General features: G+C 32.6%; 1 protein-coding gene across 1 annotated transcript; it reads right to left on the bottom strand.

Moving 5' to 3' along the window:
* Window positions 1–14,082: 14,082 nt before the first annotated feature.
* On the bottom strand, window positions 14,083–17,781 carry LOC127806995 (GDSL esterase/lipase At5g33370-like). The gene is made up of 5 exons (XM_052344651.1): window positions 17,451–17,781; window positions 16,538–16,665; window positions 16,147–16,389; window positions 15,646–15,898; window positions 14,083–14,697 (listed from the first exon to the last, which is right to left on the bottom strand). Exons 1-5 carry the CDS (start codon window positions 17,695–17,697, stop codon window positions 14,465–14,467), a joined length of 1,104 nt encoding a protein of 367 aa, XP_052200611.1. The 5' UTR covers window positions 17,698–17,781; the 3' UTR covers window positions 14,083–14,464.
* Window positions 17,782–18,561: the final 780 nt, after the last annotated feature.

Below are 18,561 nucleotides of genomic sequence, written 5' to 3' on the forward strand. Positions count from 1 at the left end.
CACAACCCCCTACAACTTTTGATAGACCTCATGTGCTGGGTCGAGTGTTTACTCTCACAGCAGTTGATGCTGAGAAGGGTAATGAGACGATGCAAGGTATCCTTTCTTTATATGACATGGATGTACGTGTGTTGTTTGATACAAGATCTACACATTCATTTATTGTTCCTCATGTTGTGTGTCATGTTCTCATTCCTAAGGCTTCCTTACAGTATATTTGGCAGTGGTTACTCCGGGGGACATGGTTATGTTGGGTAGTGAATTCCTTAGAGACTGCGACATTACGATAGGTGACAGGGTGTTCCCTGATAAGTTGACAGTGTTGGATATTAGAGATTTTGATCTCATCCTGGGTATAGATTGGTTGTTTCGGCATTATGCTAAGATTAACTGTCGATAGAAGATTATCTATTTTGAGTTGCCTCAGCAACCTACCCTTATGTGTAGAGGAATTAAGTTAGTCAATTCCATTCCTATGATTTTAGTAATGAAAGCAGAGAAATTAGTACAACATGGGTGTGGAGCATACCTAGTAGTTATGACGACGAGTGGGGGATATAAGACAAGGTTGATAGAGATATCGGTGGTACGTGATTTTCCTTATGTATTCCCTAATGATTTGCCAAGTTTACCACCCCGACGGGAGATTGACTTCTCGATAGATTTGGTACCTGAGACTCAACCTATTTCTAAAACTCCATATAGAATGGCCTCGAACGAGTTGAAGGAATTGAAGACGCAATTGCAAGAGCTCATTGATAAGGGTTTTATTCGGCCTAGTGTTTCACCATGGGGTGCGTCAGTGTCATTTGTGTGGAAGAATGATGGGTCACTAGATTATGTAACGATTATTAAGGATATCTCAGCGACAAGGATATCTTAGCGACTACCTTCCGCACTCGATATGGACATTTTGAATTTGTGGTGATGTCGTTTGGGTTGACTAATGCCCCAGCTATCTTCATGGATCTCATGCATTGGGTGTTTCGTGAGTACCTAGATTCTTTTGTGATTGTATTCATTGATGATATTCTAGTGTACTCTCTTAATTCTGAGGAACATGAGAATCATCTTAGAATGGTATTGCAAAGGTTATGGGAGAAGCAACTGTATGCGAAGCTTAGTAAATGTGACTTTTGGCGATCACAAGTTGGGTTTTGGGGACATATCATCTTCGGGGAAGGTATTGCAGTGGATCCGAAAAAGATGAGGGTTGTACTGGAGTGGCCGAGACCTACGACCATGATCGAGACTCGAAGTTTCTAAGAATTGAAGCGACGATTGACTACCACGCCTGTCTTGTCTATTCTTAGGTGTTGTTTTACTTTTGTATATCAGTTTTGATGATGAAAAACATCTATTGGTTTAATCCCTATATCATGAGTCAAGGTTATGGTTTTCAACATATATCAATTTCGATATCAAGTATTATTTTGTTCAAATGAAAACCAGGTTAATTTCATTCTTATACATATGGAGATTTGCAAAAACAAGTATTAAGATTTAAAATAATTTTCTAAAGTGTTTTTCAAAATTAGCCTTGAAATAGTTTATCAAAATAAAGCTAAAATTGTTCTAAGGAAAAAGACCAACTATAACATATTTTTGAAAATATTTTCATTTTGAAAAACTATCTCTCGGTATTTCAATAGCTAATATCCATTGGTATTAAAATGATTTTTAATGACTTTTTCAAGAAATAGAAAATATGTATTTTAAAGGTGGTAAAATCGCAAAATCTTGAGTTTGTACTAAAACCAAAATTCTACTTTCTTATTGTTATGGATTTTGATTTTTTGGACATTTTAATTGAAACCAAATAGGGGGTACTTTCTTATTTACATTTATGTATTAAAGTAAATTGAAGGTAAAATATAAATAAAAGAAAATGTGGAGATTTACTTGCTATGGATTGTACTTTCAAGCAAATTCTTCTGAAAATCTGTCATGTTTCTGTGTATGTTTCGAAATCCCTTTTGAAAAGGTTTTCAATGTTTTCTAAGTGTGTATGCTATTTCCAAACATCTATGTAATGCATTTGTTTTTAAATCAAGTTTTGAATTATGTTTTGAAACCTGTGACATTTCTGTCAGCAGAACATTAAAAAATTGAGATGCATTTATTATATATATTTATTTTTATCAAAAAGCTTCTCAATCACTTGTTTAATGTTTTCTCCATGATTTGAAAATGCAAATTCAAATTTGAAAGTGGAGACTATTGTTTAATCGTAGTGCCCATAAGATTCTTTAGAATTTGTCTCCCACTATATGTTGTCTCGAAATGCAAGTCCAGCTGAAAAGACTGAATGTTTCAAAACTTGAGGAGTATGTTTCGAAACCAATAAGCTATGTTTTGAAACCTTGTTTTAAATCTTGTCTCTAACGACTATAAACAGTCAGATTTATATTTCTTGATATAAATAGCAAGTATTTGAAGACAAGACATGACATAACAAGATAACACACATTAGAGACGCATACACAAAGCACAAGTGGTGATCAAAGAAGATCCACACACATCTTACTCTTGTGCATTGAAAGTGAGAAGGAGAAGAAAGATGAAATAAGAAGTCATATCTACTCTAGCTCTTCTCGTCTTAAGCCGGTACAAAGGTTTGTACATCCACCGATAAGGTATTTGTTGTTCAGTGGGCTGTAAAAATAAAACTCTATTTATCTTGTTGATTGTTGTAAGGTTTGAGTTGAGTCTAAAACTTATTGTGTCAAATGTTTGAGTTGAGCCTAAATCTCATTGTGCTAAAGATTTGACTTGAGCCTAAAACTTATTTGGTGTAAGGTTTGAGTTGAGCCCGTAAAAACTCATTATACAAGGTTTGAGGGTGAACCGTGGAAGCCCTTGTGATGCTTTCACTAGTAAAAGTGATTGAGATTGAAAATCATTTAAGTGGGAGGACTTGAAGGTAGTGGACTAGGCGGGGTGTCAAACCACTATATATCTTGTGTGCGGTTAATCTTTCATTTTTGCTTATCCATTATTGCTTAAGCTTTCAAAAGAATTGTTAACAAAGAGTAAAACATATTTCCCTTGAGCATAAGCTATACACATTCATATAGACATAAGTACCTAAATTGATCTCAAGCACCTTTGGTATACTCTTACTTATGTAAATTATCTTTGCCAAAAAGATTATTATTTTGAAATACAAGCTAACAGATTTCAAATCAAGCAATATAGAAAAGTATATTTTGAAACATACATTCTATATTTCGAAATAAGATATAACAGTAAGATATATTTTGAAACATATATAGTAGGTTTCAAAACCTGCTAGAACAAAAAGGTTTATTTCGAAACATATACCCTATATTTTGAAACATAGTGTTCTGCCATAAATCAGTGTTTAAATTAGTGGTAAAAATTTATACGAATCCCAATTCACCTCTCTTTTGGGATATATTTGCCATCATTAAAACCAACACTAGGAGCGGGGTAGGATTTACTATTTATAGTGAAGATCCAATTTGATCGACCCAATCATGACCATTAACGAGATCTCGGCCATGGCATCATCGGCCATGACCATGTCCAATCCGTCGACGGTGGCATCGCTGCCATGGTGAGCAACAGCCAATGCGATGCCCAAATCCGAAAGCCATGGCAAAAAACTGATGACGATGGCGGAGCACTAATGGGAAGATCAATCGTTGACCAACATGCGACATCTGTAAAAGCGACCCACGACCGGCATCCATGTAAGGCTACCAGAAAATCGAAATAGAGATACGCCCGTTGTTGATCGAAATTCAAATTTGTTTATGGTTGGAATATATTTATAATTGAAATTTATTTTTCTGATTTATCTTTTGGTCGGGATATATATTTATATAAATTAATCTTTTTTTATATGCACCTATAGATAGTTGGTAGAATTATAAATAAGTATCCAATACTTTGAAATTATTACAGTAATATTGTTATCGTAATAACAATATTATCATATTGATATTTTATTCTTTCTATTCCTAGTTTTTCTCGATTTAAATTTTTCACGTTAAACATGTTAGAACGAGAGGTGCTATGGCACACACCAAGAGGGGGGTGAATTAGTTATTTTAAAATTTTATTTGAACTTGAAAAATCTTTTGATACAAATTGAGGTTTTAAGACTTAATAACGTGAAGCATATAAAATGACAGATGTAAGTTTAGAAAGAAAAAAAATGTGAACCAAGTGAGGAAAAATGAAATGCTTGGAAAGATAAATAAATCAAGAAGCACAAGCACAAGAAACACAAGGATTTATAGTGGTTCGGCTTAACCCAAGCCTAATCCACTACCTTAACTCCTCACAAAGGATTTTGCAAACAATCCACTAAAACCCCCTACCTAAACCAAGTAGGTCCTCTAGTCCAAGACTAGGAATTACAACCTCTTGCTTATACAAGCAAGCCCTTTAGCACCTAGCTAGGAAATACAAAACCTGCCACTCAAAATGGGCCCTCTAGCTACACAAGCTAGGAAGCATAGAAAATATAGAATGTGAGAGAATCTAAAAGATGAATCTCTTAGTTACAATGTCTCTCAAGATTAAACAAGGCTTAAATGACTGTATTAACAATAATAGAACGAAGCCTTGGAGAGAAAAGTATAACAATGAAAGCACAGAACACTGTAAATACAAACGAATATAGAATGTAAGCTCAAATCAATTCATTCCCGTCCATTGGCCTGCTCTTGATCATCCACGACTTGTATTTATAAGCTTCCCACAAGATTAAAGAGAAAAGAAGCCGTTTGTGACCGTTGGAGAATGAGAAACTAGCCGTTGGAGATTGAAAAACTAGCCGTTGTAAGTTTCTGTAAAACACATAGTCGACAGATCAAATGGGTTAGCCGACTATTTCTTCAAATAAAACTAAGCATAGTCGACAGATCAAATGGGTTAGTCGATAATTTCTTCAAATAAAACTAAGCATAGTCGACAGATGAGAAAGCATAGTCGACTATTTTTCAACCAAAACTTCTCATAGTCGACAGATCCTTTTACATAGTCAACAAATCAAAAATTACAAAGAAAATTTTGAATATCATGTACAAACATAGTCGACAGAATAAATAGCATAGTCGACTATCCTTTCACAATAGTCGACATAATGAAATATAGTCGACAGAACAGTAGGCATAGTCCACTATCCTTAAGCACATAGTCGACTATTTATGGGCATAGTCGACAGATTGAATCACACAGTCGACAGATGAAGAAGATTTTCAACAGAATGAAGCTTGACAACATTACAACATATTTACATGTCCTCATTTTGTTTAATTTATATTTTACCTTCCATTTACTTTAATACATAAATGTAAATAAGAAAGTACCCCCCATTTGAATTCAATAAAAATATCAAAAAAATTAAAATCCATAAGAATAAAAAAGTAGAATTTGGATTTTAGTAGGAACTTAGGATTTTGCGATTTTACCACCTCCAAGATATACACTTTCTACTTCTTGAAAAAAAATTCGCTAAAAATCATTTTATCACTAATGAGAATGTTAACTATTGAATTACCGGGAGTTAGTTTTCTAAAACTAAAATATTTTCATATATGTCTCCTTATAAGGTGCTCTAACCTGACTTAGAAAAATATGACTTTGAATTCTCGATACTTGAAATTCATTTGGTTTTTATTCTCACAAAATAATACTTGATATTGAAATTGATTTATGTTGAAAACCATAACCTTGATTCATAACTTAGGGATTAAATAAAATATTATTTTTCATCATCAAAACTAAGTATATAAAAGTAAAACAACATTCTTCCCCTTTTTGAGGATGACAAAACTTAAAATCAATTTCAACAAATCTCTCCCCCTTTTTGTCATAAATCAAAAAGGTAAGGCTTTTGAAAAAGTAGACTCTTCCTTAAACCAAAAGATAATCTGTCTCCCCATTTTTAACTCTCCCCCAACGATAGTTTGAAAAACTTCATTTTGAAATAAAAACATTTCAAATGATTTCACAAGTCTTAAAATAAATAATCTCCCCCTTGAACCAAAATCTTTTCAATAGAAATGAATTGGAGATAAACATAACTAAGTAAATATAGTTTTTAAAAAAATAAGAGATAGCTCCCCCTTAAGATGACATCATTAATATCAACATTTGAGCACATGCCATATACATAAACCTTTCTCATGAGATGCCAAAACAAATTTCATACATCTTTCATACTCATGATCACATTAGAACCGATCTATATCATTCCATATAATCACTCACATTTAAACAGTCAAAGCGCAAGATCAATTGCATAGCCATACATCATATTATAGGCATATACATCAAATGATCACTATATGAGTGAAATATATCATTTCAAGCAAATAGAAAGACTCTCTTTTGAAAAACTCCCCCTTAAACTTATACGGGAGGTTTTTAAGATATAGAGACATTTTTCATATAAAAATAGAATAGCAATTTGTCTCAATTCAAATGATTTTCGCAAGAGTAAAATATGACAATGATCATAATTTTGAGGAATGAACCACATGCACTCATATATATATGTTCAAAGAATAAGTGGTCATCCAAAAACATAAATCTTAAACAAGTTATGGCAGATTTAATGCAAGACATGTTAAGGATAGGCTTTAAGAACATACATTTGTCTTTTGATAATCTTAGCCATACTTGTAATCACATAGGATCATTACATATAGATAACTTCCAAAAGCAAGATGATCCTTTAGCAAATAAAGCATGATTTCATATTCAAGTATACATTTGTCACACAAAGATAATCAAGCTATTTCATACAAGAAAAATAGCATTATAAATGATTCAAGACATGAATACTATATGCCATCAAGAATATATCATTCATCAATTTTTTGAGATCTAAGAAATTGACGACGAAGACCTTTGATTTTACCAATGATAGATTTGAGAGACATGAAGGATCTAAACTTCTTTAGATAAAATCACTTGAACTCAAGAATTGATAGGGATTTATCTAGAGTTTGATTTCCAATAGACATGGACATGATACCAATTGATGTTTACTTTTCGAGCAAGATTCCCTGAATTTTTGCTAGGGCTAAAGCATTTGTATTAGCACATTTGATTTGGAATATTGTGGGGATTTATGCCATAGTCTTTTGTTTCATCCATAGGATTCAAGCAACTATATAATCACTTTTAGTGAAAGAGAATGGAATGAAAATTCACTTCCTTCTAAACAAAGACACTAGGAAATTTCTTATAACTTGTCATGGATCACTAGTGATTCAAGGCATAATCATTAAAGTACCCAAAAACATGACATTCAATCATATATTTAATGCCTTTATAAGAGATCAAGCCATAGGTACCATATCCTAAACTTAGGATTATAACATAAGATCATTTTATATAGAGATCTACAATAAGCAAGATGATCCTTTAATTTTTAAAGACAAAGCATGTATTAGAATAATTTCTTACTCAAGCAATACATGAGAGTAAATACTAATTAGCCTAATAAGCATACATGCATGTCATATTATAGCCAAAATGCAAAAACAAGCTTGGCTTTTGACAATTTAGATCACAAGATTTTTGTATATTTTCAAGGGATATAAGATTTTGCATATCACACGATTTAAAGATGAATCATTAAGAAATTTGGAAGGATGGATTGAAACTCTATGAACATTTCCCAGTTAATATACTTTGGAACCAATGATTGAGATAAGAAGCATGCCATATGGAAGACATCTTTTGTTTGAAGTGAATGCTCTAATCATTTTTAAAAAAATGGAATTGTAAACAATATCTCCTTTTATAGATAGAAAACAATTAAAGGTGTTAGGGGCATTTCAATATAAAGATCTAATGGCATCTTCATAAATGATTCTATGGAGTGTAAGAAAGTATTTCCAAACAATATTTTCTAGATTAATTGTATATGGAAAATCTATAGAGTCTAAGAAAATCATATGTAAGAACTCTTCCTAATAAATGTTTTAATCACACAATATATCAAGATGCAATCATCCCTAGTTCACTTATCTTAGGATTGGATTGTAATCTAGCATATAAGTATACACTAAACATGATATTCATCCTACTAGCTATCAAATATAGCAATGGTCCAATCATATTTCTATATAGCTTATTTTCCCCCATTTGGCATATCCCATATTTGTTTAGGCTTGATATACTATTCTTTTGAGATGCAACTTTTCAAAAATATTAAATTTCTTAAGAATGTGTAATTTTTTGTTTAGACATAAAGATCCCTTCATCTTCTTTATACTATACTTATCTCAAGTTCCCTTTGCATTAGATTGGCAACTTTGATTCCATAGGGATTTATTTGAGGAAAAAAAAGTTATCTACATAGATTATTTGTAGATTCATAAAATGTCCTTGCTATGAGGCTTAGAGTAATGTTATATCTATTTGACCTCTTTTAGATTCTTCCTCTAGAATAAATTTGTTAGGACTTTCATGTCATGACTTAGGGGCTTGTTTTCAACAATATAGTGCCTTGGAGAGTTTGAGCACATAATTCTCATATTGAGGATTCTTAAGATTGGAAATTTGTTCCGCATACACTTCCTCATTTATAACCACTTAAAGACACTCTTGACATTCTCTTGATGAGCTTTAAAGGATTTGTGGCATGCTAATGCCAACAACATTCTTATGGATTCTAGACTTGTTACGGGAGCCTAGGTTAATTTCATCATGATCTTTTCCTTTTTCTTGACTATACCCTTAAGCTACTAATCTAGCTCTATTCCTCTTTTATCCATTTTGATTCTAAACAATCATTTGGTTCATATGGTTGGGTGATCTTTAGGTCTTGGAACCAATTACATACGCCACTTCTTTCAAATTTATTTAGCCCTTCTTGCATAGCCATAAACCAATTTTCATCCATTAGAGCTTCCTTAATATTTTTGGGTTCTATTTGAGAAATGACAAGCTACATATTTTCTCTCTTGAAAATGATGATTTTCTCTTTTAACGAGCTACATTTTCTTCCTTAAGCGTTTAAACATAATATCATTTGATAGATTTGATTCTTTTGATCTAATGAGAAATTTTTTAGATTTTTATCCTAATTCTTTATCATCACCTTCCTTGGGTTTTGGAACTTCAACCCTCACATAGTTAACTATAACTAGAATAGATTCTTCTACTGCAAGAGTTCTTTTGATATATACCCTATATGTTTTATTTTGAGTAGAATATTCTGAGAAAATTCTTTCCTAACTCTTAGCATCAATTTTTTTTCTTAAAGAGCTTTTACCACTGTTAAGAATAAAGCAAGTACTACCAAAAAAAATGAAAATATGGAACATTTGGTTTATAACTCATAGGAGTTTTCTTTAAGATAGGCTTTATAGAAATCATATTCAACATATAGCATGAGGTGTTAATGGCTTAGACTAAAAAGAAATTTTGTCACATAGCACAATTCTTAGCCATTTATTGTACAGATCGATTTTTTTTCTTTTCAACTACCTCATTTTGTTCTAGCACTAGAAAATTATGACCAATATCATTTTTCTTCACAATAGTGCTTGAATTGTTCATTTCAAAATATCCCCATGTTCACTTTCTAATTTTTGAAATACACATTCTTTTATCTTTTGAAAATATTTCAAATGGGCTAAATGTTTTCACTCTTAGAGGCAAGAAATATTATCAAGTGAACCTAGAGTAATCATTCATAATAACTTGCACATTTTATTTTTCACCTAAGTTTAGTGTTTCATAGGACCAAAAATATCTAAATAAAGTGAAGTTAGAGACCTAGAGATTGTGACTCTATTGTTAGGCTTAAATAATATATTTATTTATTTGCCTTTCATTCATGCACCACAATTGTGGTCTTTTCAATATTTAAGCTTAGGCAATCTTTCAACAAAATCACATTTGGATATATTATAGAAGCATATTCATATTTGCATGACTTAGTTCATTATGCCATAGATAAATAGATGGGAGATGAATGATACTAGGTATTTCTCTTATGCTAGATGAGAATAAGTCTATGCACAATTTCTATCCTATTTTCTATGATCTTCATTTCATTTGCTTTGTGACAAGATACTTCACATGAATTAGCATTAAAGTATATTTGATATCTTTTATCACACGATTAACATATGCTAATTAGGTTGAGCTTAAGACCATTTATCAAGACAATATTTTCTAGCACAAAATTTAGGGAAACAAATTTTATTCTCCCCCTTAGTCACTGCCTATATCAAAACACTATAAATATCCCTTAATTTTGAGAAACCAATATATTTGACATTATGAATAGAAATTTTCAACAAAATCATAATGGCACACTTATAATTCAAAATCATCAAAATTATTAAACATAGAGAATTTAGGGATAGAAATGTACCACCAAGATTTTAATTAATAAAATCTTTCTTACACCTGGTTGGTAAAATAAGGAGTGATCTTCTTGTTCACTTCCTCTTTCCTTCATGCTTGATTCATCCATAAAGATTTTTCTTTGTGATATATTTGGATGACAAGCAACCTGCAAAAGTAACTATCCACAAGCCTTTGGTGCCCAAACCACCTTGGGATCACCATTGTTAGCATAAAGCTCCTCCTTAGGAACCCAAATTTGTTTCAACCTATGTGCATTTTTTCTTTCAAAGCCTTTGTTTCTAAAATGATACCAATAGGTAGGATGTGAAGCAAAGGACTTTTGTTTCCTCTTTATGAAAACAGTTTTCTTTTTATCCTTATCCACATTCCGATTAACATGAGAGTTTTTTGGTATCAAAACTTGCTTGGATTCTTGAGGATTAGAACGAGAAATACTAGAATGCATAGTTTCCTTAGGAATCCATTTCATTTTAGGTCCATAATATGATTTCCTTTTTAAAGGGCAATTGTATGCAATGTGACCTAATTTAAAACAGTAAAAACATTTAATTTCGTGATAGGTGTGTAAATGTGAGCTTTTGACTTTTGCTCTTGGACTATGAAAAATTTCAACACTTTTTTTATGATCATAAGAGTTTGAAATCTCCTCTTTTAAACTAGATTTCTCATTTAATGCACTATTTGAGGATTTCAATTCAAATTCTTCCAAAGCATTTTCCTTTGAAAATTCTTTATTGGAAGCAAGAAAATATTCATTATTTGATCTCAATACTTCCAATTCATTTGACAGTAGATTTAATTTCTTTTGAACAGTTTTATTTTTCAAACATAGCTTTTCAAAATTGACATATAAATCATTTAAAGCATTCAACAACTCTTTATTTGTAAAAGAATCATGGTCATTATTTTTAGCATTCAAAGAACTAGACTCATGATCAATATCAATAACAAGAGTAGAAGTAGAGGTTACCTCCTCTTCTTCATTTACCATGAAACACATGTTTGAGCTTTCTTCACTAGAGGTACGGGAACTTCCTTTCTCCTCTATTTGTTGATGATTCAATAAATTTTCAACCTATGAATTTTCATCAACTTGCTCACAACATTTGTTAGAAAGATATAATGAATCAAGAGTGTTTAAAATGTCTTTAGCATTGGAGCATTTAGAAACTTTAACATAAATATCATCACTTAGAGCATGCTATAAAATATGCATAGCTTTAATATTTAAAGAAAGATTCATTTTATCACGATCATCCCATTCCATCTTTGGTTTTAAAACAAAACCCTTTTCAACTATATACCACATATTACAATTGATGGATGTCATGAATACACAAATTCTTTTCTCCAAAAATCATAGAATGAGCCATCAAAATAAGGTGCCACATTAATAGGATAACCTTCCTTTAAAGCCATGGATCCCTCCTTAGGTTGTTAGACCTTGAATTAAGGAGTTAGGCTCTGATACCAATTGTTAGAACGGGAGGTGCTATGGCACATACCAAGAGGGGGGTGAATTGGTTATTTTAAAAACTTAATTGAACTTGAAAAGCTTTTTAACACAAATTGAGGTTTTATGAAATAAAAACGTGAAATATATAAAAGTGACAGATGAAAGTTTACAAAAAATAAATATGTGAACCAAGAGAGGAAAAATGAAATGCTTGGAAAGATAAATAGATCAAAGAGCACAAGCACAAGAAACACAAGGATTTATAGTGGTTCGGCTTAACCCAAGCCTAATCCACTACCTTAGCTCCTCACTAAGGATTTTGCAAACAATCCACTAAAACCCCTTACTTAAACCAAGTAGGTCCTCTAGTCCAAGACTAGGAATTACAATATCTTTCTTATACAAGCAAGCCCTTTAGCACCTAGCTAGGAAATACAAAACCTCCCACTCAAAATGGGCCCTCTAGCTACACAAGCTAGGAAGCATAAGAAATATAGAATGTGAGAGAATCTAAAAGATGAATCTCTTAGTTACAATATCTCTCAAGATTAAACAAGGCTTAAATGACTGTATTAACAATAATAGAACGAAGCCTTGGAGAGAAAAGTATAACAATGAAAGCACAGAACACTGTAAATACAAACGAATATAGAATGTACGCTAAAATCAATTCGTTCCCATCCATTGGCCTGCTCTTGATCATCCATGACTTGTATTTATAAGCTTCCCACAAGATTAAAGAGAAATGAAGCCGTTTGTGACCATTGGAGAATGAGAAACTAGCCGTTGGAGATTGAAAAACTAGCCGTTGTAAGTTTCTGTGAAACACATAGTCGATAGATCAAATGGGTTAGTCGACTATTTCTTCAAATAAAACTAAGCATAGTCAACAGATGAGAAAACATAGTCGACTATTTTTCAACCAAAACTTCTCATAGTCGACAGATCCTTTTTACATAGTCGACAGATCAAAAATTACAAAGAAAATTTTGAATATCATGTACAAACATAGTCGACAGAATAAATAGTATAGTCGACTATCTTTTCACAATAGTCGACAAAATGAAATATAGTCGACAGAACAATAGGCATAGTCGACTATCCTTAAGCACATAGTCGACTATTTATGGGCATAGTCGACAGATTGAATCACACAGTCGATAGATGAAGAAGATTTTCAACAGAATGAAGCTTGACAACATTACAACATATTTACATGTCCTCATTTTGTTTAATTTATATTTTACCTTCCATTTACTTTAATACATAAATATAAATAAGAAAGTACCCTTCATTTGAATTCAATAAAAATATCAAAAAAATCAAAATCCATAAAAATAAAAAAGTTGAATTTGGATTTTATTAGAAACTTAGGATTTTGCGATTTTACCACCTCCAAGATATACACTTTCTATTTCTTGAAAAATTCGTTAAAAATAATTTTATCACTAATGAATGTTAACTATTGAATTACCGGGAGTTAGTTTTCTAAAACTAAAACATTTTCATATATGTCTCCTTATAAGGTGTTCTAACCTGACTTAGAAAAATATGACTTTGAATTCTCGATACTTGAAATTCATTTGATTTTCATTCTCATAAAATAATACTTGATATTGAAATTGATTTATGTTAAAAAATACAACCTTGATTCACAACTTAGGGATTAAATAAAATATTATTTTTTATCATCAAAACTAAGTATATAAAAATAAAACAACAAAACATTTATGTTCGATTGTGTTTTTGATAATTTGATCTCAATTTGTTTTTGATCCTAAATAGTTACATATTTTTCAATTTCTAGAAAGAGTTACTCGTTTATATATATATATATATATATATGAGATCAATCACACAAGATATATCAATTATAGATCATGTCCCCAAACAATTGGCTTCTAAATATTTCTAGATTGTAGCTAGTGATAAGCATTTGATTCGCGAAATGCTTAGATCAATCACACAAGATATATCAATTATAGATCATGTCCCCAAACAATTGGCTTCTAAATATTTCTAGATTGTAGCTAGTGATAAGCATTTGATTCGCGAAACCAAATTATTATATATATATATGTATGAGTTTTAATCTCTTAAGTAATATTATAAACTAAACAGATGTAATAAATTAAATATAATGATTAAGTGACATCCACTTATTTAATTTTTTCAATTCAACAATTTGATAGGTGGGCCCATATCATTATATTGGAATTGTTTGTTATAAACTAAACGCAGATCAAAACTATATGTATATATATATATATATTGGCTTTAATTAAGACACATGTCCCCATAAAGTACGTACATTGGCCACCACAACACATTCTTGACAAATAAGAGGGAAGGAATACAAAACTGAAAGGAAAGCTCCTTGCTGGGGCTCTCATACAAACGCTGTATATTATTGATGAAGCTGCCTAATCATCATCATGCAAACAATGGAAGCAGAAACCGAAGCATATCACACAGTACTCCTCTAGTTTCATCACATTTTAGAGCAAAGCAACAATTAATTAAGAAAACACTAACACCATTAATTTAAGACAAATATTTATATATAGCATTTGTGGAGAAGAAAATATATTGGCACTGGATAGATTGATAGATAGATAGATAGGATTAGGATTAGGATTAGGTGGTGGAGTCCAAGGCCATGATGGTGCTGAGATTCATGGGGTTCATGTACTCGCCGGAGCCGGTCAATAGCCTCTGCACTATGAATCTGTTGGCTCTTTCTGAAGGATGGAAGGGATCCCAGAAGGCGAAGATGTCTCTGTTGGGGCACAGGTTGGATGCCAGCGTGCAAAGTCCCAACCCATTGTAGGGTCCTTGCCCGCAACATGCTATCTTTGATGTCACAAACCCTACTCAACCACACAATCCAATATTAATTCATTAGTATATATTTCTGTCAAGCTCAATATTAAATATTAAACTCAATTGTTTGACATCAGTTTATTAATGGGTTTTTCTAGTGCATTGTGTAATATGATTATGGATTATGGCATGGTGTCAAAATCATGTGCAATAACTTACTGTATAAAAGGAAAGTTCTATTTATTAGTCGTCCGTTAAAATTGTGTAATTAATTGGATGAGTTGAATAATTAAGAATAGATGAAACAACTTGTACTTGGTGCTTGATCAGGCTTAACATATATAAATGTGCTCTCCATAATTAAAAAATATGATATTTATTTTTTAAAATATAAAATATCAATAATTGATATCTAAATTATTAAAATAATATTATATTTATATATTAAATCTAATCTAACATGTCTTACTAACGTGGTTTTTTTATGTAATGTAATATCTTACCTAACATAAATAATGAATCTATTTATTCTCAATTATCATAAGAATCTAGACTATTAATTTTTAATATTTAAATATCTAATTTTGATATTTTACACTTTAAGAAGCAAATATCATATATTTTAATTGTCGAGTGATCATGATATGTACTAAGCCACTTGATTATTAATGATATATAATATGTTGGTGGTGGTGTGGATTGATTTGATTGGTGACCGAGTATTGCTTCATTAATTATGAAATTAGATTATCCTTCCATTATTGGGAGGTACTTATTAATTATTCTTTCATACCCCATGGCCAAGGCCACATAAAAACCCATTAATTAATTATATAGATAGATGGTTAAAATTCAATATAATTAATTGTAGCTAACAAATAAAATGAAGTTTAGATAAAATTATTATATGAAATTAACGACAGGTAGCAATTTAAAAAACCAAAAAGAGAACATTAATTTGAAAAGCGAGGGCGATGAGCTACGTAAGAACGTACCATATGCTCGAGGATTTGAGATGAAATCCATGTGCATTCGAAAGGCATTAGCAGCTATGAAAACGTCGCTTCCTATTTGTTGGTTGAGGGCATTCAGCATCTGGGCAAGTTGTGGGTTGAACAAGTTCGCAGCTCGCTGCAATTCCACCACACATTGGCCGTCGGGGCTGCGCTGCGCCAATTCCGCCGGCACGCAACCCATCGGCCCGGTGCTCGTCACTAGAACTCGTCGAGCCCCCAGTTCATACAGCCTCTGCAATCGCCGTAGCATACATGTATGTGGGCATTTATGTACTAGAAAATATGCGTCACTACCATCTGTATATAACTCAGCTAAAACTATTGCCTACATATATATATAACCTAGAGTTCATTTGTTGAGGAGGCCATTGAAGTTTCTCTATAAAATTGCCACTGCCGTTGCCATAAACAAATGAGTGGGGGGGAGTAGAGGCAGATCGATGATAATTAATTAATCAACTTTAAGTTAGTTAGGATTACCGATAGAACTTTCCGGTACTCGGAGATGAGATAGCGCACGTAGTCCGGGAGCGAATACTGCCGAGATCGGGCGGAGAAGGGAACCAAGTAGTAGTTGTTGACAAAATCATTGCCGCCGAGGGTTATGAGAACAAATGCTTGATTAACGAGTCTCTGGGTCTGCTCAGTCCCAATCATACGACTCACCCTCGTCTGGTACTGCTCGAAGTACTCCAATTGCTTAAATATTCGGATTATGTTCAGCTGCATGTGCATCAAACCGACACCTACTTAATTAGCTTCCTAAATCAGATCCTAATCATGCATGCTTTCGCAATTAAAAGTGGCATTAATGATGATGGGCCACTGGTATTTTAGCAATTAAATGCTAAACAGAGAGAGTGGTACGTACAAACTGTATTCCGGTGTCATTGAGGATTCCAACACCAGCGGAGGCGAAGTTGGCACCCACAAGCAGCTTCTCATGCTTCAGCATTGGACTAAGGTATGGCATTGGCGATTCTGTGCCCATATGCTCACCTGATCAAATTATTACATTTATATTATTAATCACTCTTATATTTTATTGATTTATATTATCTTATGAGCAAATATCAAGTTTTTGGTGTTATGAGATTCTGTTAAAGTATTTTTTAAAATATTTTTTTTTATATATTTTACTTAAGAAAACAAAATTAACTATGTTAACCAATATATATGAACTTATATGATCTGTAAATAATATGTTATTAACTTGTAAAACAATTTTACCATCATAAAAAACCTCATTTTGTTCAAAGCTTCGTTTAAAAATTTAAAATTTAAATAGCTAGCTGTTGTCAAAAGGCTATCTAATAAACTTTTATTTAAATTCTTTTTTAATAAGTACGTACCACCCCTCTAGTATATATCTAATTATACAGTTATCCTAATAACAGAATTAAAAAGAAAAAATTGTGCCAACAATAATATGTACCCTACAAAGATGTTCTTGTTATGTTGAGTGTTATCTATAAAGTTGGAAGCAAAAAGTCATTTTTCTAATTTTATTCTTCGTGGGAAAATAAAAAATAAAAGGTCTAGAGGCAGAAAAATAAAACCGCCCAAATATTTGTAGGACAGTGCTAAGTTGATGGACCTAGTGACGTCTATTAAGTTGTTGGACTGGGTCAAATTATTGGTTTTCATCAGGAGTGATGAACTTAGTGGGTCGGTCAGTCAATGTAGTTAACACTACTAGCTAGGTTAGCTGATGTATCATTATTGTTCATGTTCATATTTAAGAGCAAAGTTGCATGCATGCATGAGCAACACAAAAACTTAACTAATAATGTCGGGGATGGTAAGGCCATTAGAAAACCGGCCGGTGGGACGATGACCAGGGAAGTCGATGCCGTAAGGAGGAGAGTCGGCCCGAGCAGTAGTGGCCAAGTAGTCGTTGTTGCCATTGTCGACGAGGGAATCACCGAAGATGAAGAAAGCCCGAGACTGGGCTTTGGGAGCAGCAGCAGCAGCTACTGCCAATACAAGACACAAAACCAACCAAGGGTTGAAAGAAAAGGACGTATCCATGACTTGGAATGTGGAGTAACTTAATTTTACCCTAAAAGAGGGGGTTTGAGTTGGAGCAAACAAGTGGGAGTGGAGGCAGTAGCTAGTGAGAGGATATATTGACGTGCATGGCCTTTTTATAAGGGTTTGGGTTGTCAGTAAGTAGGGACCAGTTTAGAAAATTATGTAAGGGAGGCTAAATTTTTTTTAAGATGTAAAATTGTATATTATAGATTTTGGGGTGGGTTTTAGTTTTTTTTTAGACTAATTTATTATTAAAAATTATTTTTTAATATTAAAAAATTAATTTTAATTGCGAGCTGCTGGGCTCACGTGTAGATCCGCCGCTGTGAGTTAGACACAATATTTAATTGACTGTCCTACCGCCATTGTAGGGTAGGGTTGTTGGAAGGACTTAAATTCTGAACTATCTTCTACACCTGCAATCATGGAGGAATTCTTTCTTGTCCCTGTAACTGTGAAGAGTGAGCTGATCGAGCTCAGAAGCATCGATCCAGCTTGCTTTCAAGTCTCATCTAGCCAATCAAGTCCAATCTGTGGCCATCCAAGCTAGCTAGCTACAACTGTTTGTCTGGCTTATATCTTTTGATGCTTTTAATTCGATCTAGGGAGTATTTGAATATATAGAAGAATGATGTCCAATCCGTGGCCCTTTAAAATTAGTATGATTTGTCTAAAAAGGCTCTTAGCATATGAGCATTATTTATTTATTTATTTATTTTTCTCTTTCAGCCATAATATTAGAGGTTGCTCTCTAGCTATTGAAAAGTAAATTAAGTATTAGGTTTGTTAAAATACCGAATACCCTGGTCCCTGGAAGTGGTAGTCATATATATGGGTCAGAAAACATTAATATATAGAATT

Source organism: Diospyros lotus, chromosome 7, assembly GCF_014633365.1.
Source record: "Diospyros lotus cultivar Yz01 chromosome 7, ASM1463336v1, whole genome shotgun sequence".
Taxonomy (NCBI): domain Eukaryota; kingdom Viridiplantae; phylum Streptophyta; class Magnoliopsida; order Ericales; family Ebenaceae; genus Diospyros; species Diospyros lotus.

Excerpts from the sequence above, each read along its gene's own strand:
- LOC127806995 (XM_052344651.1), bottom strand. The coding sequence starts at position 17,697 with ATGGATACGTCCTTTTCTTTCAACCCTTGGTTGGTTTTGTGTCTTGTA. Across the intron at positions 16,666-17,450 it reads TACCATCCCCGACATTATTA|GTGAGCATATGGGCACAGAA; the intron begins GTTAAGTTTTTG and ends TAATTTGATCAG. Across the intron at positions 14,698-15,645 it reads CTCAAATCCTCGAGCATATG|GGTTTGTGACATCAAAGATA; the intron begins GTACGTTCTTAC and ends GTGGTTGAGTAG.